This window comes from Kogia breviceps, chromosome 2, assembly GCF_026419965.1.
Source record: "Kogia breviceps isolate mKogBre1 chromosome 2, mKogBre1 haplotype 1, whole genome shotgun sequence".
In the NCBI taxonomy this organism is placed as follows: Eukaryota; Metazoa; Chordata; class Mammalia; order Artiodactyla; family Physeteridae; genus Kogia; species Kogia breviceps.
Window position 1 is genome coordinate 104,830,782 of NC_081311.1, and position 25,325 is coordinate 104,856,106.

At 48.8% G+C, this 25,325-nt stretch overlaps 1 protein-coding gene across 3 annotated transcripts in view; it reads right to left on the minus strand.

Annotated features, from left to right (window-relative positions):
* Positions 1-12,995: 12,995 nt before the first annotated feature.
* The window catches only part of CFAP221 (cilia and flagella associated protein 221), a 72,967-nt gene continuing 60,637 nt past the window's right edge, over positions 12,996-25,325 (minus strand). For all 3 annotated transcript variants that reach the window (XM_059054916.2, XM_067025903.1, XM_067025902.1), the window contains 4 exons: positions 22,536-22,694; positions 21,102-21,193; positions 14,888-14,980; positions 12,996-13,291 (listed from right to left, as the gene is read on the minus strand). In XM_059054916.2, coding sequence (XP_058910899.1) covers positions 13,192-13,291; positions 14,888-14,980; positions 21,102-21,193; positions 22,536-22,694 — 444 coding nt within the window. In that variant the 3' untranslated portion in view covers positions 12,996-13,191. The remainder of the gene's footprint in view (positions 13,292-14,887; positions 14,981-21,101; positions 21,194-22,535; positions 22,695-25,325) is intronic.

Consider the following 25,325-nt stretch of genomic DNA (forward strand, 5'->3'; position numbering starts at 1 on the left):
AGGGTCAGGGGTCAGCCCTGCCTGCTCCTAGCCCTTTTCTTTTCGCGCTGTCTGTGGCTGCTTTCCCCTAGAAGGGCAGAGTCCAGTAGCGAGGACAGAGACAGTCTGCCCAGAGAACCTAAAACATTTACTCTCCGGCCCCTTGCAGAAAAGATCTGTGGACCCCTGAAGTACAGGTGACGATGTGGGCAATTTGCTGGTGATGGGCCAAACATTGTAAAGTCACAGGGAAGTTTGGGAGGTCTGCAAGGGGTGGGTGATTGGGACTAGATTAGGGGATAAACGGGAAATAAATACAGGGATAAGAACCTGGGGAATCATGGATTACAGGGCATCTGATGGTTGCTTTTTTTTTTTTTCCATTGTGGTAAAGTACACTTAATGACTATTTTAAAGCGTATGGTTCAGTGGTATTAAATACATTGTACAGCCATCGCCACTGTCCCTGTCCATAACTCGTCCTGTAAAGCTGAAGTTCTACATCCATCAGACAGTAACTCCCATTCCCCTCCCTCCACTCTCTGGCAACCACCATTCTACATTGTCTCTATAATTTTTTTTTTTTTTTGCGGTACGCGGGCCTATCACCGCTGTGGCCTCTCCCGTTGCGGAGCACAGGCTTTGGACGCGCAGGCTCAGCGGCCATGGCTCACGGGCCCAGCCGCTCCGCAGCACGTGGGATCTTCCCGGACCGGGGCACGAACCCGCGTCCCCTGCATCGGCAGGTGGACTGTCAACCACTGTGCCACCAGGGAAGCCCTGTCTCTATAATTCTGACCACTAAGTATCTCATGTGAGTGGAATCATACAGTATTTATCTTTTGGTGATTGGATTATTTCACTTAGCATAATGTCCTCAAGGTTCCTCCACGTTGTAGCATGTGTCAGAATTTCCTTCCTTTTTAAGGCTGAATAATATTCCATTGCATGAATATGGGAGATTTTGCTTATCCATTCACCTGTTGATGGGCACTTGGGTTGCTTCCACATTTTTGCTGCTATGAACATGAGTGTGCAAAAATCTCTTCAAGACCTTGCTTTCTTTTGTGTATGTACCCGGAAGTAGACTTGTTGCATAATGTGTTAATTTCATTTAAAAAAGTTTTTGAGGATCTGACATCCTGTATTCCACAGAGGCTGTACCATTTTATATTCTCACCAACACTGCTCAAGGTTCCAATTTCTTCACATCTTTACCAACGTTTATTTTCTGTTTTTTTCTGATAGTAGCCATTCTAATGTGTGTGTGTGGTGGTATTTTGTAGTTTTGATATGCATTTCCCTAATGATTAGCGACTTTGAGCACCATTTCATGTGCTTATTGGACATTTGTATATCTTCTTTGGAGAAATGTCTATTCAAAACCTTTGTGCATTTCTGAATTGGGTTGGGTTTTTTTGTGTGTGGTTGAGTTTTAGGAGTTCTTAGTATACTCTAGATATTAATACCTTATCAGATATATGATGCAAATATTTTCACCCATTCTTGGGTTGCCTTGTTACTCTGAGGATATTGTCTTTTGATGCACAAAATTTTAAATTTTCATAAAGTCCAAATTGTTTTTCTTTTGTTGCCATGTCTTTGGTGTCATATCCAAAAAATTATTGCCAAATCCAGTGTCGTGAAGTTTTTGCCCTATGTTTTCTTCTAGGAGTTGTATAATTTTAGGTCTTACATTTAGGTCTTCGATCCATTTTGAGTTAATTTTTAAACATGGTGTTAGGTAAGGGTCCAAATTTATTCTTTTGCATGTGGATATGCAGTTTTCCCAGCAACACTTGCTGAAAGACTGTCTTTTCCTCATTGAATGGTCTTGGCACCTTTGTCAAAAATCATTTGATCATATATGCCAGAATTTATTTCTGGACTCTCTATTCTGTTCCATTGGTCTATATGTATGCCTTTTTTTTGGTAATTTTTATTGCAGCATAGTTGATTTACAATGTTGTGTTAGTTTCAGGTGTACAGCAAAGTGATTCAGTTATATATGTATGTCTTTATGCTGGTAATCACAGTGTTTTGATGCTGTAGCTTTGTAGTAAGTTTTGAAATCAGGAAGTATGAATCCTTCAGCTTTGTTCTTCTTTTTCAAGATTATTTTGGCTATTCAGGATCCCTTGAGATTTTATATGAATTTTAGGATGGGTTTTTATGTTTCTACAAAAAAAGAAAATGACAGGGATTATATTGAATCTTTAGATCACTTTGGGTAGTATTGCCATCTTAATAATATTAAGTCCACAATTTACGAACATGGGATATATTTCCATTATTTATGTTTTCTTTAATTTCTTTCAGCAATGTTTTGTAGTTTTCAGTGCACAAGTCTTTCACCTCTTTGGTTAAGGTCATTCCTAAGTATTTTTCCTTTTCGTTGCTGTTGTGAATGGAATTGTTTTCACAATTTCCTTTTCAGATTGCTTACTGTTAGTATATAGCAACTGACTTTTGTATGTTGACTTTGTATCCTGCTGAATTCATTTATTAGCTCTAACAGGTTTTCGTGCAATCTTTAGGGTTTTTTAAACATAATTTCATATCATCTATGAACAGATATAACTTTACTTCTTCCTTTCCAATTTGGATGCCTTTTCTTTCTTTTCCTTGCCTAATTGCTCTGGCTAGAACTTCTAGTACTATGTTGAATAGAATTGGTGAAAGTAGGCATCCTTGTCATGTTCCTGATCTTAGTGAAAAATCAGTCTTTCACCATTGCTGTGGATTTTTCAAATATGGCTTTTATTATGTTGCGGCAGTTTCCGTCTATTCCTAGTTTGTTGAGTGTTTATTCATGAAAAGGTGTTGAACTTTTTGAATGCTTTTTAAAAATACTTTTATTTTTATTTTTTAATACTTATTTTTATTTATTTGGTTGTTCCGGTCTCAGTTGCGGCAGGCGGGCTCCTTAGTTGTGGCATGCAAACTCTCAGTGGCAGCACGCATGTGGGATCTAGTTCCCTGACCAGGGATCGAACCCGGGCCCCCTGCGATGGGAGCATGGAGTTTTAACCACTGCGCCACCAGGGACGTCCCTCAAATGCTTTTGCTGCATCACTTGAGATGATCGTGTGGTTTTTGTACTTCATTCTGTTAATGTGGTGTATTATATTGATGGATTTTCATATGTTGAGCCATTCTTGCAGGAATGAATCCCACTTGGCCGTGACGTATAATCTCTTTAGTGTGCTGGATTCCTAGTCTGTTGAGAACGTTTGCATCAATGTTCATAAGGGATATTGGCCTCAAGTTTTCTTTTCTTGTAGTGTCTTTATCTGACTTTGGTATCAGAGTGATGTTGGCCTCTAGAATGAATCAGGAGGCATTCCTGCCTCTTCAGTTTTTTGGAAAAGCTTGAGAAGGATTGGTATTAGTTCTTTAAATATTTGGTAGACTTCACCAGCGAAGCCATAGGCTTCAGGGCTTCTCTTTGTTGGGAGATGTTTGATTACTGATTCAATCTCCTTACTTTTTATAGGGCTTTTCAGATTTTCTCTTTTTTCCTACAAACTTTTCTGAGGGGGCTTTTGGGCATGAAAGGAATACTTAAAGAGTTACTTATATTTTATAAATTTATTTATTTATTTAATTTATTTACTTTTGCCTGTGTTGGGTCTTTGCTGCCGTGCGCAGGCTTTCTCTAGTTGTGGTGAGCAGGGGCTACGCTTGGTTGCGGTACGTGAGCTTCTCATTGTGGTGGCTTCTCTTGTTGTGGAGCACGGGCTCTAGGCGCGCAGGCTCAGTACTTGTGGCATGCGGGCTCAGTAGCTGTGGCTCACGGGCTCTAGAGCGCAGGCTCAGTAGTTGTGGCATGCGGGCTCAGTAGTTGTGGCTCGCAGGCTCTAGAGCACAGGTTCAGTAGTTGTGGCACACGGGCTTAGTTGCTCCGCGCCATGTGGGATCTTCCCGGACCAGGGCTCGAACCCGTGTCCTCTGCATTGGCAGCAGGCGGACTCTTAACCACTGAGCCACCAGGGAAGACCACTTATGTTTTAATTACTATTCAGTTGATTAAAGTATCAAGTTTAAATATCTCATATCTCTTAAGCCTAAAAGTCTAAAACGTCAGTTTGCAAATATTGTTATCTTAATAAATTCAGTGATCTTTGTATGAAGATAAGATTTTGTTTCTCCCTGTTCTTTGGTTAGCCTTCAGTTAACCATGGGCTTTACAGATTAAATCTTCTTTAATTTTACCCCACACTTCTGTACTCAATTGATCAAATGCCCTTGGGCATCGCAGACTATACTTTAAAATTCGATTTAGCTGATTCTCTTAAATACACCAATAGCCACCCCGTCCCAAGTAGTCTTATTCCCGAGTCAAATCTAATACGCAAAATCTTACTAAACTGTTAAGCAACTCTTATAACTCTAATAAAATAGACATAAATCTAACAGATTCTCTTACCTGTTTTAAACATCTTAAATGAAGTACATATAAAACAGTGGAATAAAACTCATTATTACAGGTAGCCTACCCAGCACCCAAATATCAACCCAGCCAGATTCTTTTATTCATCCGGACACCACAAATGTGCTTTCCTAACCCAAGGGCACAGAGCCATCCTCTCAGGCCACTTCACACTGAGGTGCTGGAGGCTGAACTCTTGATGGGATATTCTTGCCCGGGACTGAGGTCCAGCATGATTTCCAGGATGATTCATCATGAGTCGGTATTTATTAGGCTGAGTCACTATGGAGATAATTGGACTTCCCAAGCCTGTGTCTTTTTTTGTAGTAGTAATATCTTCCATAATTTTTCATTGCCTGAGTAGAGCTGATAAGATTCTACATCCCCTACCAGGGGTGCAATGAATATTTTAGCTGTTTGATTTGTAATGATGAAATTTTGATGTTGACCAAAACTTGAATATAGTATATAGTATACACAGAGTCTGGCTTTGTCAGTATACTGTAAACATCATTATAAACTTGTACATGCCGGTTTTTTTTCTTATCTTTTGTTTTTCTCGCATGCCTCATATGGCTCTGCAGAGAACTACTGCTTTCTTTCTAGTCCCCGAATTGTCACAAGCTGCTCAGCGGAAGGCCCTTTCAACTGGCTCCTTTCTCCTTTACAGGCGCCCTGGGTCATGTGGAAAGCACACTTTCTTTCTGGCAGGACACTGGTGCTCCAGGCCCATCTTAATTGTCCTTGCCCTAAGACATAGGATCAGACACTTTGCAAGGCTCCTTGCTTCCTTTTGGGGAACTGTCCTTGAGACCAAAAATCTAGGAGCTTTGGGCATATGTTAGACCACTCTGCTTGACCCTGGGAGTGGGCGATAGCACAGAGGCCACTTTAGAGGCAGGCCCCGAAAAGATATATTTTTAACGTGTCATGGAATTGTATCATTTTAAATTTAACTCCAATTTAATGGACTTCTTAAACCTTCTAACATAAAAATTTTTTTGGTCTTTTCTTGAATACCAGCTTCCCTATTGCCACAACTACAACTTTTTTTTTTTTTTTTTACTAACTTTAATGTGAGTGCTGTCTATTATGATGGATTAGACCCTGGGTCCCTTACCTAGGCTGCGCTGCACGGCCCCCTGTCACCTCTGAGATCCTAGTTTCCCACCCAGTGTCACTCCTTGGTATCGTTTTGACATCAGAGGCTGGGACTTTCGGTGGGGACTAGTGGGGACAGTTTGACTGAGCGATATCAGCTCATCGAGGGATAAATGAAGTGACTTTATTTTTCTAGTGACTGCTACCAGCTGAACTCTTACCGATTCCCTGCTGACTGACAGTGTCCCTTAAGGGCACACAGTCCAAATCCATACTTTGTCAGTCCGTATCAGTTACTAGGACAGTATCATCTTGGTTGAGTCTCGTTGTCTGTCTTGAAACTTCAGTCTCATCTTTCACCCCAAACTGCCCCCATCATGTCGGCACCCTCCCCAGTAAAGACCAGACCTGTGGCCCCACCGGCTCGGGTGGGCGCAGAGGCTCTGCACTCTCGCCCACAGCTCTTGTCCTAGGGATCCTTCAACGGGTAGGAAAGACAGAAAGAGGAAGAACGATGTTTCTTTCCACGACCGCTCACTGGCGGCCCTCCTTCCTGCAGGTCATGATGTGAACAGCCGAGGCTGGCAGTAACCGCCTTCCTGTCTCTGCTGTACCCATGTCGGCTAATCCAGCTGCACTTCTGGCGGTGCTGGAGGTTAAACGGCGCTGCGAGGCAAGAGGAGATTAGTCTTGGTAAGTCCTCTAGACGTGGAATCCAGGGAAGGGTCCAGAGTGGTTCGCTGGACAGTAATTACAGGATAGGCCCTGGGCGTCCTGTGCAGGCTTGCAGTTCAGACGCATCATCCTGACGCAGAGGGGAGAGCTTCTGGAAGGCTGGGGTGCGAGGGGGAGAAGCAGGGCCACTGGTGCCCCAGGGGTGGCCGGCCGAGCTCCAGGCAGTGGGGGCCTGAAGAGTAGCCTGTCCTCAGGTTCAGGGCCGCTCTACCATCAGGGAGAGGGAGTGTATAAAAAAAAGGGTCCACCTTTTGTGGGCCTCTAGCTGGCGAGACATTGAGCTAGACCTGGGAAGGGCGTGTATGCGTGCGTGCACGAGGCCTTGGGGAGTGTAAGTATTGCCTGTTGATCTTCTGTATATGCCTCTAGCTCTTTCCTTGGCATTGCTTCCCCTCTTTTCACAAGGGCTTTAACAGACTTGCCGCAAACAGAGTATCTGAAAAGAAACATTCGTTGAAGACACCACTGTTGGAGAATGTGTCACCAGACCCCCGTGTCCATGTCTTGGCTGAGTCCTGAGATCTGACTCAGCTCCTTGGTGGTAAGACACAGGCACCCTCAAACTTCTTCAAGAAGAGAGGGGCTGTTGTGCGGCAGGGCCCTGGTACCCTGCCGGCTGGGAACTGCTTGGCTCAGGGACTTGGGGGGCTGTCACAGGTGAGAAGAAAGTAAGGAGACTTGAGACTAAACGCCACGTGGCTCCTGAACAGTGAAAGCACCTGAGTCGACAGCGCTGAGCCAGTCTTCATTTCCTGTTTTTGGTGATTGTGCCACAGCAGAGGTTAACATCAGGGGAAGCTGAGTACTGTATAGGAGAGCTCTCTGTTCTGGTTTTGCAACTTTTCCTCAGGTCTAAAATTATTTCAAAACGAAAGAAAAGTTTTAACTTACTGCTGCCTCAGTCCTGCCCTGTGAGTTAAGGGGAGCTCAGATTTCTGGCTCTTGTCTTGTTTAATGCCAGGTACACTTTCCGCAACTCCTAATGTAATCCTCACAGCCCCACGGGAGGCGAGCCCTGGAGCCGGTCGTACGGGGAGAATGGAAGCTCAGAGACACTAAGGAAGCCGTGTGGTTGGTTGATGAGAAGAGGACCGGGATTCACCCGGGACCAGGCGGCCACCCAGGCCAGTTCCCCCACCGCCCCACAGGGAGAGCCTGGAGCCAGGGCAGAGGAAAGCTAGAGGCGGAACCCAGAGAAGCAAGGGCTTGCAGCCCCCGGTGAGGAATTTGGACTTTATCCTGGAGGCCAGTGGGTCTCAATCCGGGCTGCACATCAGATCCTCTCGAGGGCTCTAAAGATGCTCACTGCCTGGGTCCTACCCCAGGAAGTCTGCCTCAGCTGAGTTTTGGTTTGGTTTGGTTTGGTTTGGTTTTTTATATTGGGGTAGCGTTGATTAACAGCGCTGTGTCAGTTTCAGGAGTACAGCCGAGTGATCTGGTTATACATATACATGTATCTAGTCTTTTTCAGATTCTTTTCCCCTTTGGGCTATTACAGAATATTGAGCAGAGTTCCCCGTGCTGTAGAGAAGGTCCTTGTTGGTTATCCGTGTTAAGTAGAGCAGTGATTCAGCTGTTGTTTCTGAAGCTCAGCAAGCGATTCTGACGTGCAGCCAGCATGTGCATAAGAACTGGAGTCATGTTGTCACGCGCGGTCCAAGGGCCTGCTTTTCACTGACCCTTCGCAGGGACTCTTGGGCCCAAGGCAGCTTGTCCCAAGCCGGTCTGCGGGCTCCGGTCGCCCCACGCTGTCCCCTCCATTTCCAGCCCCCGTCACAGCCGCTGGGGAGCCAGTGTCACCCTCACCAGTGCTGCTCTTTCGAGGAGCGGCCGCCAAAGCCACCAGGGTCCGGTGCTGGGGCCGGGGGAGCTGGCGGTCGCGGCGGGGGGCGCAGCCCCTCCCTCGCCCCCCAGAGGGCGCTCGGCCTCTTGCGCTCTGGAAGCCCTTGCACCCACGCTCAAGCTTGCAGCCAGGAGCTCCAAACGCTGCCATCTTTGCTGTCACAGAGAAAAATGATTTAAAAATGTATGCATCATCCACATTTCCATTTTTTTTCCTCTGGAAACTTTAATTCCCCAGGCGGCTGGGACATAAACCGGTGACCCGCAGAAGGCGAGTGAGCGGAACTGGCCTCCGGGTGACGGCCGCTACTCTAGAGTCAACGCGTTGAGCGCTTTGCTCCGCAGGCTCTACGTCTCCCCAAACACCGTTTCTCCTGCCTTCTCCAGTGGCTGTGCTCGGGCTCTCGCCTCTTGAAGTGTATGCATCAAATGCAGACCCGGCAAGGCGCGTCAGGGCCCTCCGGAAGCACCACCAACGTGCTGCCAGCCCCAGCGCTGCGAGAGATGCCTCGCGAAGGTCGGAGGACTGTTTATCTGCAGACACAGCCGAAACCCCACTTCGCGGTCACCTACTGACCGGTGGAAACACCCAGCTGGTAAGAGGCTCAAGCCTGGTTTCGGGTCTGAGCCGCACCGGTGTCTTAGCGGAGCCACGTGACCTAAGCTCTCAGCCACCGTTTCCAGACGCACACCTGGTGTGCGCTGTCCCCCGGGATTGTTGCAAAGGGGAAAGAAACGCGAACTTATTCCTACGCATCCCGGCATGACGGCTCCTAAAGGCTCAGTTGGCAGGAGCTGGTTCTTCGTGTTTATGAGTCAAGTGGACGCACAGTATCTCTGACTCTGGTAACAGCTCCAGAAGGTGGGAATCGGGGGAGGGCTCTGCACCTGGGTGGAGGAGTGGCCGATGCGGAGGCCAGATGTCGCCGGTGTGGCGAGGGGTAGAACTTTCCAGATATCTGGGGGGACGTGACGAGTGTATTTGGCTGGAAGCACAGATGTCTAAGGACCGTGCGGTCAGCTGCACGATCTGCCCAGATAGAGGAATTCAGTGCAGAACTAGGTGCTTCTCCCCTGCGTTCACTGCAGCCAGGACGCGGATGCCGCCTAAGTGTCCATGGACAGAGGAATGGAGAAAGAAGTTGTGGCACATACATACAATGCAATATGACTCAGTGATAAGAAAGAATGCCGTTTGCAGCAACATGGATGGACCCAGAGATGGTCATACTAAGTGAAGTCAGTCAGACAGAGAAAGACAAATACTGCATGATATCACTTATATGTGGAATCAGTGTAAAAATATATAGATCATGTCAGCCCTTAAAGATATTAATGATTGGGTGCTATGATAATCTAAGGGGAGCTGAATGATATGCTGGCAACTAAAGTCACTTTCACAGTTTCTTGGACGTTTTGCACTATGATTCTCCTTAGTGGGTCTTGAGAGGGTGAGATCGCCATCAAGGCAGCAAAGAATCTCTTGGGTTGATGACAGCCATCGAGGGAGAGCAGATGACTCTGTGCATCCATGAAAATAAATATTTGCCACAAACCCAATAGACAGCAGCCACCTTCCTGGGGACATTAAGTCCCACTGATGGGTTCTTTCTTGCTGTCCCTGTCTGACCAAGCTCTGGTCAGTGTGTGCCTGATTCTGTCCGCTTCTAGCTGAGGCTGAAGGAGGTGAGGAAAAGGCACAAGAACAGAGAAGACAGAACTGAGCGTTGGGTCATGCCTGCTATGCACTGGAGAGAATTTCAGAACCAAATACCTGCTGTACAGCACAGGGAGCTCTACTCGTATCTTGTAACAACCTATAAGGGAAAAGAATCTGAAAAAGACTAGATATGTATCTGTATAACTGAATCACTCTGCTGTACACCTGAAACTGACACAACTGTAAATCAATTATATTTCAATAAAAATTTGAAAAAAATGAAAAATATCATCTGTGGGATATCAATCAGTTGGAATACTACGCAGCCAATAAACTGATAATTATATTCACAATTTTGACACATGAAAAAACGTACAAAAATAATTTAAACTGCAAAATAGATGAATTCAAAAGGCCATGGATCTATTTATTGAAAATGTGTGAAATGTATGTGTATTTTGAAAAAAAAATTGGAAGCTAAGTTGTTGTGCGGAAAATGTTTAGAGTTCGTTGTTGGTTTTTTTGTTTTTTGTTTTTTTTTGGTAAAGTAGCTGAAATACATTAAACAAGAAAAGAAGATCTTCCACTTTGGGTGAATATATAAAGTAATAAGTTCTACTTCATTTAATAATCATTTGATAATCCAATGGCATTCAATATTAGCTTCTGTAGTGAAAATGGTAAAAAACCAGGTTAAATACCAAGTAAGCAAAGAGGTACTAGATATTGCCCCACTCAGGGGACAAACCATTCTAAGTCCAGGGGTCATTTTTGAAATTGAAAAAAAAAAGGGGGGGTTATTTAAAACTCTTAAGTCAGGGACTTCCCTGGTGGCGCAGTGGTTAAGAATCCGCCTGCCAATGCAGGGGACACAGGTTCCAGGAAGATCCCACGTGCCGTGGAGCAACTAAGCCCGTGCACCACAACTACCGAGCCCGTGCGCCTAGAGCCCGTGCTCTGCAACAAGAGAAGCCACCGCAATGAGAAGCCCGTGCACCGCAATGAAGACTAGCCCCCGCTCGCCGCAAGTAGAGAAAACCCACACGCAGCAACAAAGACCCAATGCAGCCAAAAATAAATAAATAAAATAATTTTTTAAAAAATCAATTGAAAAAAACCTCTTAGTCAACCGTTTGAAACCTGAAAATGCAAAGTACATCTCTTTGTTGAGGTGTCAGAGGTTCTATGTGCTATGTAGTGTAACATGATATTTTATTGTTAATTAGCTGCTTAAAACAGATGCTCACTGAAATTCTATTTAACATTTTTATTCCCTCAATTTTCTTTTACCGGAAACTGCCAGTCTACTTTCTGAGAAGTGTTGGTTTGCTGTAGGCCTCTGCTACTATCACGGACAAATCAAAGGAACCCCATGCTCCTCTAAGATACGTGGGTATTCCCTTCTGAAAAGGCAGGGCCTCCCCAAAACACCCCAAACAAGGAAGACAAACTGAGAAATTTACCATATACACAGGAAGGGTAATTATCCCGAAAATAGGAGGCACTCTTACAAATAAGTAAGAAAAAGATAAACACTTGCTACAATATAGGCAAAAAAATCCCTTCATAAAAGAAGAAAAACAATTGATAAACATAGGAAATTTTTTACCATCACTTGTAAACAAAGAAGTTTAAAATTAAAACGATGATATGGTCATTTAAAAACCTATCATATTGGTAAAGAAAAAAAGCCTGATACTATAACACGTCATTCAGGGCATTTGAATGTGGGTATCCTGACCTCTGCTGGTAGGAGGTTTGCTGATGAACTTTCTGGATGGTGGTGAAGCACCATATATTAAAACCTTAACATGAACATGGATCTAGCATTTATGTTTCTGGGAATGTACCCCAAGGAGACAGTCTGATAAGTTTGCAAGGAATTATGGCACAAGGAGGTTTGCTGCAGCATTACTGGCAACAGCAGGACACTGAAAAGAGGTGATGTGATCATCTGTAGAGGGACGTGTGGACACACGATGGCACATCCACCAATGAGACGCAGAGAGGTATATCTGTGTCTATACATTTCTGTTTATGATATACTGCTAAATAAAATCCTAGAAGATAAAACAATATGAACAGTATGATTGAATTCATAGATATATAAGGTATGCATGTATGAGTATATATCAACACATACAGTCGGCCCTCTGTATCCATAGGTCCTGCATCTTCAGATTCAGCCAACCCCAGGTGAAAAACAATTTCAGAAAGTTCCAGAAAGCAAAACTCGAATTTTCCATGCGCTGGCAACTATTTACAAATCATTTACATCGTATGAGGTATTATGAGTAATCCAGAGATGATTTAAAGTCTATGGGAAGATGTGCATAGGTTATCTGCAAATTCTACAGCATTTTATATAGGGACTTGAGCATCCACAGATTTTGGTACCCGGGATGGGGGGTGTCCTGGAACCAATCCCCTGTGGATACCGAGTGATGACTGTATGTATGGTTTAACAAAATATAATAGGTGTTCATGGTTTATTTAAACAAACAAATCCTTGGAAGACCACACATCAAAATGTACAGGTTACTGCCTCTGGGTGGTAGGATTATTGTTTTTATTTTATTCTCTATATTTTCCTGTATTTTCTAACATTTTAATAGTAAAAAAAAAGAGGCTTTTTTATTTTTATTTTTTTCAGTAGAATTTTTTTAAAAAATCGTTGATGTGTTTATTTCTATTTTTGTTTATTTTTTGGCCACGTGGCATGTGGGATCTTAGTTCCCTGACCAGGGATTGAACCTGCGCCCCCTGCAGTGGAAGCACGGAGTCTGAACCACTGGACCGCCAGGGAAGTCCCAGAAAAGACTTCATTTTATTTTTAAAGAGCAAAAGAATTCTAAAAAGGATAACTGGAATTTCAAACTTACAAACCATATGAACTCTGGTGGTTATTTACTTTACCAAAGTATTCTTCAAAACCGATTCTTGAAGGGCGATGGTTTGCTCGGCTAGTTGGCCCCTGAGGGAGCGGCAAAGAGAAGAATTCACGTGTGCCAAGCGAGTTCACATCGAGCAGCTGGAGAGGTGTCTCCGCACCGGCCTCTCATTTAACCCCCACAGCTGCCCAGTTACCAAAGGAAAGCAACGCATGGGCGCTACGTGGGATGCGGCCCCGCGCCTCGCCAGGCTCCAGAGCCCGGGCCTCGCAAGACTGCATAAAACTCATTCAGCTACTCGTGAGAAACAAACACAGCTCTGAAACCACCCGATAAGCAAATGGGAACGCTGGACTCTGTTCGAAAGGTTTATTTGCCAACAACATTTGAGGGAGCATCGCTATGCATAAAATACACGATCTAAACATCTGAAGCATTGGAAACGTGCCCCTTTTGACACGTTCTTAGATCCAAACAGCCCGGCAGTTCTGCACGTCCTGTAGGATGAACTGTATCCTGGCTGCCTCTTCCCAAGCCATCAAAGCATCCACTTACTTCTCCTTCTCGGTGACCTTGTATTCCAACATAGGGAATTCCACCTCCATCATTTCTGGAGTCAGCATGATGTCTATACTCTGCTCACAGAGCTCGCTGAAGAGGAATAATATCGAGACATATTGTCGTCATTTAAGAGCTATGCAATTCCTTCAACATTCCTCCCACCTACTCTTCTGGAACCTACGTTAAGAGAAAGCATTAGGCTGACAAATAGCTTTCCACCAACCCACGGTAGTGGGAATGGTTATTTATAAGCAGAGAATAAAAAGCAGTTTAGAAATGCGGTTACAGAATTCATATTCTCTTCAGGTGCACGTGGAACAGTTACCAATATTAACCATATCTTGGACCATAAGGAGAGCATGAATGTTTCAAAAGATTGAAATCATTCAGAGAATGTTCTATGGCCACATGGACCACATGGAATTCGAATAGAAATCAATAGCAAAGAAGAGTAAAAAAAAATCCACGACTGCTTTAAAAATGAAACAATATATTTCTAAATAACCCATGGGTGAGAGAAGACATCACCCGGACCGAGGTTATTTTCATCTTGGGCTCCGTGATCCCCCAGCGCAGGGGTCAGCACGCTTTTCCTGTAAAGGCCTCTGGGGGTCGTAGGGTCTCTTTTACAACTACTCAGCTCTGCTGTTGCAGCATGAAAGGAATCATGGGAAAATGCATACACGAACGAGTGTGGCTGTATTTCAACACAACGGTTTGCAAAACCTTGCCGTGGGTGAGGGAGGCTTCTGCCTGGCGCCCATTCAGTGCTCAGTGGATGTCGGTCACCCGGGGGACAGACCCTGAGAAGCAGGTACTAGCGTTCCCATTCCGGAGGTGAGGGAGCCGAGCCCCGGGGGTCCGCGCCTCAGTGCCCAATGGGGGAGGGGCCTGCCGAGCGTGTCCCCAGCTGACCCCAGCGCCGACCCTCAAGGAACCGTGTGTCAGCCCCGCCCGCACGGCTGCAGCGTCCTCAGGAAAACGCCCTCGTGCCCTGGGGTTTGAGTGGCGGGCACCCAACCTCCCTGTTCCCACCTGGGTTCCAGGCTGCAGGTGCTCAAGCATCACACCTGTGTGTGGGCAGCTCTCACGAAAACCGACACGCGCCTTGCACAGTCAGGACCCCACTCACCGACCGTCTACAGGGGAAAGTGGTCAAGGGGGCACAGCCACAGGAGATCCAAGGATGTGTCCCCAGCGGATGCTGGCTGCTCGTTGGGAAAATCAAGTTTAAGCAGCTTCGTTTGGGGATGATATTTCTTTTCATTCCTTTCCTTTCTTCGTTTGTTTTCGCTCTTTTAAAATCTCCTTTGCTTCTGTTTTTCTCCCTCTCAAATCTTTTATTTATCTGGGGGCGCTCTACTTCTTTATGCCCCTCCAAGCCCCCCCCTCTTCGAGTACTAACCCCAGTCCACGCACTCTGCAGCCTCGGAAGCCCGCTCAGCGCCCCCTCCGTCCGCCCCGTCCCCTGAGCGCGTGCAGCGCGGCAAGACCGGCCAGGGCGAGCCCTCAGACGGTTCGCCACCACGAATCCAGCATCCTATCTAGCTGGAGGTGTGGCTGGGTGTTAGCCGGGTCTCGGCCGGGGTGCAAGCTCGGGCACTGTGCGCTCCTTGGAAATCTCTCACAGCACCGGGACTATTTCTGGAAACCAGACAACACGAGAGAACAAAAGCAGAAGAGTACCGTTCGATGGCCTCCATCCTGCCTTCTTCTGGTGAGGCGTCGAGAACTGCAGGGACGTCTGTGGGAAGCATGGCCACATTGAAGGGATCGCAGCTGTGGAAGAATCACACATTTGTAGTCTCGGGGTCTTTACACAATTTCCTAGAGCACTTTCTTTCCACCGCTGGTGTTTTACGCCGCCGTTCGTTCCTGCAAACCCACTCATGCCTCCCTAGAGGTAAAGGCGGGGCTGCGAGAGGCACCGGTCAAACCCAAGAGAATGGGGCCAAAGAAGCCACTTCCTGGTGTTACTGCAAATCAACTATACTTCAGTTTTTAAAAAGACATTTCCCAGAGTTTAGAACCAGAACTGTCAAACTTATGGTGTCTAAACGTACACTGTTCCCTGGGGGTCGGGCTGGCGTGGGGCAGTTAGTTCGCTTTTTTTGTTCTTAATATTTTTTTCCCACGTTTATACTCTTCCTTAGCTGTTTGTTCAGTTTCAGACCTCCTCCCCACCCCCTTATATATTGTTTGGTATCATGATTTTACAGCTTCCTATACAAATTACCGGGTGTTGAGGACATTAAAAGAATTGAGATGGGGAGAAAAGACATTTTGTTATTTTTAAAGTCGGTGGCAGACTTCTGTTTCAAGTTGGTGGAGCAAACACTCACCTTTTAAAAAAATGCCCCCCCTTTTTGGTCTCAACTCCTTCTTAACATGTCTCTCAAATGATATTAGAGGAATAAAAACTGAACCCACAACAGCAAAGAGAATAGGAAAAGAGTCACAAATGGATAAACTTTTAAAATAATTTTCTGGAATAATTTTCTAGAAGCTGAGAGGAGTGTTGTCTCACAGGAGAGAGTAAAGAATGACCCACGGCAGGAAACTGGCCTCCTCGCAGGCTCTAGAAAGGCTGCAGGCAGAGGTAAGGCAGGCGGCAGGAATGGAAAACCCCAGGAGGTTAACTGAAGCCTCCTTGGTGTGTGCAGATACGTCTTGGAGATAAGTTTCTTCCCCTTGCTTAATAAGCAAAAATGCTTGTTTATTCAAGTGGTTATAGGTGAAGCAATGCTGAAACTATTTTTGACGTTCTATAAAACTGAGGGAGTGAGTGCGTTAGGAGACCAGGGTTGTCACAGGGGAAAGAAGAGACAGACAGCTGTGCAAAGGGGAAAAGCAAGCAGCAACTCCATGAATGTGGACTAGCATTACAAGCACCGGTGTGGATTCATGATGTCTAAACAGGGTATAGGTGTGTATACGTGTGCTTACGATGTATGTGGTCACGTATTTTTGTATGAATGTGTACATACGTGTGTACGTGTGTGCATATATATGTATGCATTTCCCCACGTACACACTCTGGCTTGTCTGCTGAGGAGGCCAAGAGACGGCCCCCACCCCCCACCCGCTCCACCCCCAGTAACGATGTGTGCACCAGGAACCCAGATTTTGGTCTCTAATACCATTCCTCACTGAAAAGGGGCCTGGCCTCCGCCACCCAGAGATTAGTCCTATTTACTGACTTGGTGGCAGAGAACGCAGGTTCTAATGGACAGTCCCACTGAGACCTCAGAGCGTGTGCAGCTGAGAGGAGGGTGGGAGAAGGTGGAAGCCTGGACCACTCCCCAGGGGCCAGGGTGGTCTGGAAGACTGAATGGCAACAACCAGGGGCTTTTCAGGAGACCAAACTGACCTAATTTTAAGATTCTGAGACCATGTCCTGCTTACTTTTCCATGTGTTAATATGTTCCTCTGGAACTGAAAGGGTGGTGGCAGTGGACGGAGGTTGGGTGTTTTGATTTGCTTCGTTTTGTTTCATGCCTTTCTTGGAAAAGCAAAACGCCAACAACTCTAAGTCAGTTCCTAAGGTTCTTCTGGAAATTTCAGTTGTCTATACAACCCCAAAGTCTGGGCACCACTGGATTAGATGACTTCTTTGTCACTGCTTACTCAGATTGCATGGAAGTCACAGACTCAGTAAATTCTCTCTGAGTTTATTAATGAGCAAGGAACCCAAGTGAGCTGTTTTGAAAATGACTTGGAGTGAATAAACATTAACTAAGGATACTGTGTGGTTTAACAGTAACTCTCAGGGGCAGAAATACAGGGGAAATAGCAGCTAAGAAATAGGTAGTCTATTCAAGAAAACTGACTGCAACGTCGGAGTATCATTAGCAGATGTGTAGGAAGTTTAAAAAGGAAAACTATTATAATTCTGTAACTCTTTTAGAAATAAAAGCATCATCTAGGGTCCTACATCATAGAAATCCACGATAAAGAAAGACAGAATCCTCTCTTGATTTTATAATCTGTGGTGCAATTATGGTTCATTATGAAACAAACTGGCCAACAGAGCACTTGGGCACAGAAGCTGGAGGTAACAAGTCCTAGCCGGGGAGTTTCCTTGTTTAATTCACGTTGAATTCACGCTTAGCTGAAGCCCAAGGTGACTGCGTTCTGAGTGCCTTCTGAAAGAACAGCCTCGGGAGATGTGTCCCAGAACATTGCTTTGGAAAAGAAAACAGCATTTTCCCCTCAATTCCTGAGAGCGGTGCTTGCTGGCAGCCGGTGGACCCCGGCGCGTCCACCGGCCGCCGTTGCTCGACGCCCGTACTCCGTCTCTGGACGGCACCCACAGCCCGCTGTGTCTGGCCTACCGATGGCTGCGGTCCATTCGGCGGTGCCATCACCCGACAGCAAAACGAGGCCGCGTGTCCAGCTGGTGGTGGGTCATCGCCGTATGGTGGCAGCACAGTCACCGCAGGGTTTAGTGGGCGGGGGAGGGCAGGAGCGGGAAGGGTCACCAAGGATGGTGCTAGAGGCACCACGTGAGTCCTCACAACTCACGTGGCCTGCGGGGACCCCTTCACCATCCCCATTTCACAGACGAGGAAATGATTGCTCAACACGCTTCAGTAACAGGTAACTGTGGCCCAGGGACACAGGGTGGGTGACAGGGCTAGCGGGTTATGAGGCGGGTCTCCCAGACACCAAAGCATCCCTTCTCCCTACAAGGTTCCACCCAGCCCTTGATTCTGGAGTTTTCAGATTTTAGAAACATGCCAATGTTACCAGACACAATTGCGGGTGCCTGACGCACAGCAAAGGCAAGCGACCCGAGACGTCGGAGTCTGGGGCAGAGAAAGGTTCGGGGCCAGCAAGGAGACGAGGCGGCTTGTGCCCCCAAAGCCAGAGCTGCCCGGTGGCCTCCAGGCAGGCGTTTTTAAAGGCAACATTTGGGGCGAGGGCTGCAGGGTGTGTGGCCGTCCTCTGTCTGGCTGGTGCAGAGGGGCAGACCCCTCCCCATGTCCTCTGCTCTAGGTCTTCCCTGAGGTGCACCCAGATGACGGTATCTGATGCACGTCCCTCAGCGGTCTTACACGTACTGCCGAAACCCCTGTCAAGCAGCAGAAGTTAACCACTTGACGACCGCGAGCACGGAGCCCCCAGACCTGAGGACAGAAGATGAGACACCACCCTGTAACCTCACCACCAACCAATCAGAGAACTGGGCATGAGCTGGTCACACGCCCTGCGGCGGCCCCCCCTCGCCCGGCCTTTCCAAGTGCTTCCGGGAAGCCATCGGGGAGTTGGGCCTTCCTGAGCTTTAACCATCCCCGACTCTTCGCTGGGCGCCTGCCTGCAACAAACGCTGCACTGGCTTCCCCCGCAAGCCGGTGTCGGCAGACTGGCTTTGCTGTGCACGGGCAAGGGGACACAGGTTTGGTTCGGTAACGTGAACTCACGGAGAAGGAACTCATGTTTCCGAGCCCCTACCATGGGCCCAATCTTGCTCTCGTGTTAATCTCCAGGCAGAGGGGCAGCTGAGAAGCACTGAGGAAATCACCCAAAGGGGACAGCAGGTGGACAAGCCTAGACACTGCTTCGTTCGGGAAGAGCTTTCTGGCTGGCCGTGTGGGGAGAAGGGAGGGGTTCCAGGGCCACAAACCAGATTCCAATGCCCTCCTCAAATACCCGGGGAGGGGCAGGTGATGGGAAGCACATATGGGGTAAGTGCACAGCGGGGCGAGCCTTCCAACCTCTGCTGAAACGAAAATGTCGAGGCTGAGCGGGGTCTTCACAGCAAGTCTGGCCGGCTTGTGTTCTGCACGAGAGGACGGGGCCCAGAGAGCCGGCCGCGGGGCGTTCTGGAGACGGGGAAGGGCCGGGATGCACCGGTGGGTGCCGAGGGCGCGGTCCCTGCGGACCCCGGTCGGTGGCAGCGCTCTGCAGAGCCGAGTGCTCCTGGGCCATGGCGGAGCTCTGCCCCTTGGGGTGGGCCTCACCCTGGACCGGAGGAGTCGAACAGAAGGTCACTGCTGATGGCCATCCTGTTAGGACGCTAGCCGTGTCTGCCCACCAGCGACTCATTCCCCTACATTTTATAAGGATGATGGACCAAAGAAGCAAACTCCAGGGCTCAGGAGCAGGTCGCTGACCAGGCCGTGTCCTAAAGAAAAGGCATCAGTCTACTTGTTTGAGATCTTAGGGCTCTGACGAGGTGTAAATGAACAAATTAGCAAAAGTGTGCTTACTCTAAATTTCCTCCTTCTTTGGTCTAACAATATGCTCATCTACCTGCTCTGTCTCTGTGTGATGACAGCCGTGGGGCCGCCGGTGAACGGTCAGGCTGGGGCGCTGAGAGAGGTGGATCCCTTGGGAGCGGATGTGGAGGGCGTGCGCGGCGAACCTTGGCAGCTCTAAAGTGTTATAAATGGACCATGACTATTTCGGCTGAACTATACAGATTGGTTGTCTGCTTTTATTGAAGTAGGGCCAACTAGCCACCTGTGACGTTGACTTTTTAAAAGTATATCTCAAGAGCTACCGTATGATCCAGCAATTCCACTCCTGGGCGTGTATCTGAATAAAACTCGTATTCGAAAAGATACACGCACCCCTACGTTCATAGCAACGCTATTTACAATGGCCAGGACATGGAAGCAACCTAAGTGTCCATCAACAGAGGAATGGATAAAGAAGATGTGGCACATATATACAATGGAATATTACTCAGCCATAAAAAGAAACGAAATTGAGTTATTTGTAGTGAGGTGGATGGACCTAGCGTCTGTCATACAGAGTGAAGTAAGTCAGAAAGAGAAAAACAAATACCATATGCTAACACATAAATACAGAATCTAAAAAAAAAAAAGGTCATGAAGAACCTAGGGGCAGGACAGGAATAGAGATACAGATGTGGAAAATGGACCTGAGGACACGGGGAGGGGGAAGGGTAAGCTGGGACAAAGTGAGAGAGTGGAATGGACATATATACACTACCAAACGTAAAACAGATAGCTAGTGGGAAGCTGCCGCATAGCATAGGGAGATCAGCTCGGTGCTCTGTGACCACCTAGAGGGGTGGGATAGAGAGGGTGGGAGGGAGGGAGACACAAGAGGGAGGGGATATGGGGATATATGTATACGAATATCTGATTCATTTTGTTATACAGCAGAAACTAATGCACCATTGTAAAACAATTATACTCCAATAAAGATGTTTAAAAAAAAAAGATGTGGTATGTATTATACAATGGCATATTACTCAGCCATAAAAAAGAACAAAATAATGCCATTTGCAGCAACATGGATGGACCTAGAGACGATCATACTAAGTGAAGCAAGTCAGAACGAGAAAGACAAATGTCATATGATATCACTTACATGTGGAATCTAAAAAGAATGATACGAATGAACTTATTTACAAGACAGAAATAGACTCACAGACATAGAAAACAAACTTGTGGTTACCAGGGGGGAAAGGGGGTGGAGGAGGTGGGTAGGGGTGAATCAGGAGTTTGGGACCAACAGAGACACACCACTAGTTTATATAAAGCGAACAACAAGGGCCTACTGCATACCGCAGGGGACTATATTCAATATACTGTTATAACCTATTAAGGAAGAGAATGTAAAAAAGAATATATGTATACACACACACACACATAACTGAGTCACTTTGCTGTACACCCGAAACTAACATAACATTGTAAATCAACTATATTTCAATAAAAGTTAAAAAAATAAAGTACATCTCAACAGAGATAAAGTCAAGACACGACTGTACACACACTGTCATATTGCCCTGGCTGGCAGACCTCCCGCACGCTGCGCTACAAGCATGCTCTGACATACTCCTGGCAGGTAGCTTTGGGGGTCGCAGCCTCTGCCCTTGGCGGGGCGCACACACCTCCGTGAGGCGACGGGCAGCCAGGCTTACCTCTGCGCCATCTCCGTCTTGGAGGTTTCGGGCAGGGGCGAGAGGACCGGGCTCTGGAACCTCTTCCAGGTCACCACCCCGGGAATGACATCCTGTAACAGAGCCGGCACAGGGGGACCGCGTGTAAACTTTAGGAAGGACTTCCGTTTCATTCAACTGAGTATCTTTCAATCCAAGTCGAGCTCCAAAGTGTATCTGTTCATTAAGGTTAGTAGAACTTTTCTGAGGCTAAAAAAGACAACTGCTCCAGCAACTGCTGCAACAAGGCAACGGGCGTTAACGCAGGGAGGACGGAGAGGCTCGCGGCCCTAACTTATGAGGCACGGGAGCAACGGTCCCGGCGGTGGAGGACAGGTCTGGCCTTTCCATGCGTTCTGACTAGTGTGCTTGCGACGCTAGTGCAACACTCAGAGGATGGGTCAGTTCAGCAGAGGGCTCTCCAGGCAGGGGTAAGCGCGCGCGCGCAGATGCGTGGAAAAGGCGAGGAGGGTGCTGTCAGGAGAGCACCGAGTGCAGGGCGGGTGACGGGGGTGACTGGTCGTGAAGGGCCTCGTGGGCCAAGCCGATGAGCCCGGAGCCGCTCCCAGGGGCAGCGGGGACCACGGAGGGTTTCCGAACTGGGCAGAGACCGGATCGGGTCTGGGTGGAAGGAAGGCTTCGCGGGAGGGTGGCGCTGCGCTGCTGGGCCCTGGGGTGCAGGACAGGGGTCACCTGGCGCGCGAGGCCCACTGGTGGGGCCCAGGGAGGCTCCAGGGCGGCTGGCTGCCGGGCTGGGAAAGAGGGAGGGAGCTCGGAGCTCGGGGGTCAGCGCTGGAGCGCGAGAAGCAAGAGGCGGCGGGCAGGTGATGCTGCGGGAAGAGGTGTGAGGCAGAGCTGGCGGGGCGGGAGCGCGACCGACCAAGTCAGGGCTTCATTCCGAGTGCAGGGCCAGGGCCAGCCCGGGAGGTGCCTGCAGGCTGAGGCCAGGTTGCTTATCTGGGGGGAGAAGGAGCTCTCGGGAGCCTCTTCCTCGCTGCGCGTTTGCCGAATCACCACCTTGGCCATTACGACGCCTCTGCCCTGCTGGGGACCAAGTGGGGGGGGGGTCAGGCCACGGGGGTACGGCCGCCACGCTACTGTTTTCCCGCGGTTGCAGTGGGGATGAGACGACTGTTAGGCGTGGCCTTCACGGGGCAAAGGGAATCAGAATGTTGAAAGGGGGCGGCGCGAAGCCCGGCAGCTGGGCACGGGCGGGCGCGGACGACGCCGAGGCCCCGCCTGCCCCGCTCAGGGCTGGGGCGTGACGGGGCCCCCGGCGCCACGGCTCCCGTCCCCGTCCCGCAGCCGCGGCGGCGAGCCCTCCTGTCCGCGGTTCCAGCCGCGCCCTCCCTCCGTGTCCCCCGCCCGGCCCCGCAGCCCCGGGCCCGCTCTGCCGCCGAGCCGGGCTGGCGTTACCGTGGACCGCAGGAGCTGCTTCTGGGCTCCGGGGCTGCTGGAGCCGCCGCGGGACGCCTCAGGGAACTTGTACTTGGGGTGGGTGCACAGGTGGTAATCGAGCGAGGTTTCCGCGTAGGTCAGCGGGTGCTTCACGGCAAACAGCCCTGGGCTGGGATTCTGCGGGAGAGACGAGACACGGGGTCTCTCCTGTTGACCGGTTTCCTCCCTCTGCCACAGCACAGGCGTCAGCGGAGGCTCCCTTCGCCCCCCCCCCCCGCCCCGCACGCGCGTTCCGGCCCCACCTCGGTCAGCCCGCCTGGGAGAGAGAAGCGGGAGAGCGGGGTGGGGGGGGGCTTCGGATGGGCCGCCGTCACGGCCGTTCACAAATGTCACCTTCCCGGTGCAAGCGCTTCATTACATACCGCGCGGACTCACCGAGCTCCCGTGGAAACGAGTACAGATGAAATTGCAGCTTAAACGGCGTAAAGTATTTGTTTCTAAATTTGATCAATTAGGGGGATTTATTAAATAAGGAAACTGGTTTTACAAAGCAATGAGCTTCCGATTTTGGAGACAAAAGAATAGCTTCTGAAAAGTAACTTTAAAGAGAAGACAAAGGAGAGGGTGGCAGGTGATCTACGAGGAAACATCAGCATTTAACACTGTTTTGGTGATGTTTTTAATTCAGGAAGGCTCCATTTGGATGAAGTATCTGGCTTTAAGGGAGTTCCTGTTTTTTTACTAATTTTCCAGCAGAACAAATGAAGGCCCAGAGCAATTATATCAAAATATACAAAAGCGTGGAGCCTTTTAATGTTCCTGCTGAGGCCTGTCCAACAAAAACCCAGCTCTTGTCCCAAACAACAGAGCTTTTAGCTCCCTTGTGGTTGTTTAATTGCAGATGTTTAGGAACCACTAAGTTGAGATTCTGTTCTTTTTGTTTGTTTGAATAATTAAAAAAAAATTTTTTTTAAAAACCCACAGAACTCCACACGACTGACGGGAACCCAGTCTCACTGCCAAGAAACAAATGTCTCCAACAACTTGAAGGCAACGTGACAGCACCCAGAGGAGGGCCCGGCTATCGTGGGCGTGATGAAGGTATCCAGGCCACGAACGCTGGGCTGCCTGTCCTCCGGTCACGCGGGGAGGCTGACCTGCGGCCAGGGCCGCGGAGCTCTTGCGCGAACTCATGGACATAAAGGCCGCAGGATGGCAGGGAGGCGATGAGCCCCGAGGGGGTCAGGAGTGGAGTATCTGTGTGTCCACAGCAGCTCTTCTCCCCTCCCTCACAGCGCCGCACGGAATGGGGACAGGGACAGAGGTGAAGGCAGACATCGGGTCCCCACCCTGACCCAGGTCGGGGCTGGAGGGCTGGGAGCGAACAAGGGGAAAGGTGGGGCGTGGTGAGAAAAGTCGGGGAAACTGAGGATGCAGAGGAAGGCGGGTGTGGGCGGGCAAGTGGGGGACGCGTCCTGCTGCCATGCAGGGCCCCTTAAATCCCCCGGCGGCGTGCGAGGACGTGCCGTAAGGGGGAACAAAGGACAGGAGGCAGGGCAAGCACCCAGCCTGAGCCGCCCAGGTGCTCTGGGCACAATTACTTCCCCAGAAATAGGGCGAGGACCTCCGTCACCAGGAGTCACCCCTGTGGTGACAGACTCCACTGCAATGCTCTACTCGTCGCGACCAGCGTTGCTTGCCTTTTACTTTTCTTTTCTAAGGCTTTCGGACTTCTTTCTTTTGTAGCCATACTGATGCATAAGTGACATGCAATAAACTGCCCATGTGAAAAGTATGTAATTTGGTAAATGTTGATGTATGTTACATCTGCAAAAACGGTCTCTAGACCAGCTTTCTCACTTGCAGCGTGGTGAGGGGTGGTAGAGGGTGGGTCTGGGGGAGACTGTGAGGGCCCTGGGGTTTTGCAGGGATACCCTCCTCAGTAAAGCCCCTTACCCACTGCCAGCCCGGCAACCGGGACCCTATTTTACATATTGCCCTGCTGTGTAAAATTTCAGCTGGCGACAGGGTGCTGGTGCTACGTGAAGTCAGAAAATCACTGAGTTGGATGTCCCGTGAGGCCATCCCAGCCCTGACTCTGTGTCTCTGAGGGACAGCCCTCCCCCGCCCCCCAACGAGACTACCAGAACACGCTCCACAGCGGCCAAAGCACAAACAGCACAGCTCCCTGGAGGAGAGCAGCAGAGCTCAGAGGAGGAGCCCACCAGGAATCAGATGGGCGTCTGCCTCGGCTCTGCCCTTGGGCGCGACCACCAGCATCTCTGCCCTGTCAGAGACGTGTAGACTCTCCCAGAGGACACTCTCAGGTAGTGTCTGAGCCCCTTCCTCATCCTGCGTGTGTGTGTGTACGTGTGTGCGTGTGTGTGTGCGTGTCCTCACAAAACAGACCGTAACTAGGGCAACTACCGTGGCATTTGGCCGAGGATCCCGTTCTTACATAGAACCCCCTCAGATTTCCCGTCTGGCCTTCAGTCACTTAGGGCTTGGGTACCTAGAAGGATAAGAGGGAAGGGGGCGCCCCGGAGGGCAGGGGAGGGGGAAGAACCGGCTGGACCCCACATCCCTGGGAGACTGGACTCAGTTTGGTAGAAGACAGGGAATCAGGCGTCGGTGTGGCAGGGACACGGTGCCCGGAGATGGGATAAAGAATCAACTAAGCGCCGCGGGACGGGGCTGGGGTGACTTTACTTTTTTTCTGTTGTATTTTCTTCTTAAAATATATATACATATATACTACCTTTAAAAATTGTGAATCACTGTATTGTACACCTGTAACTTACATAATAT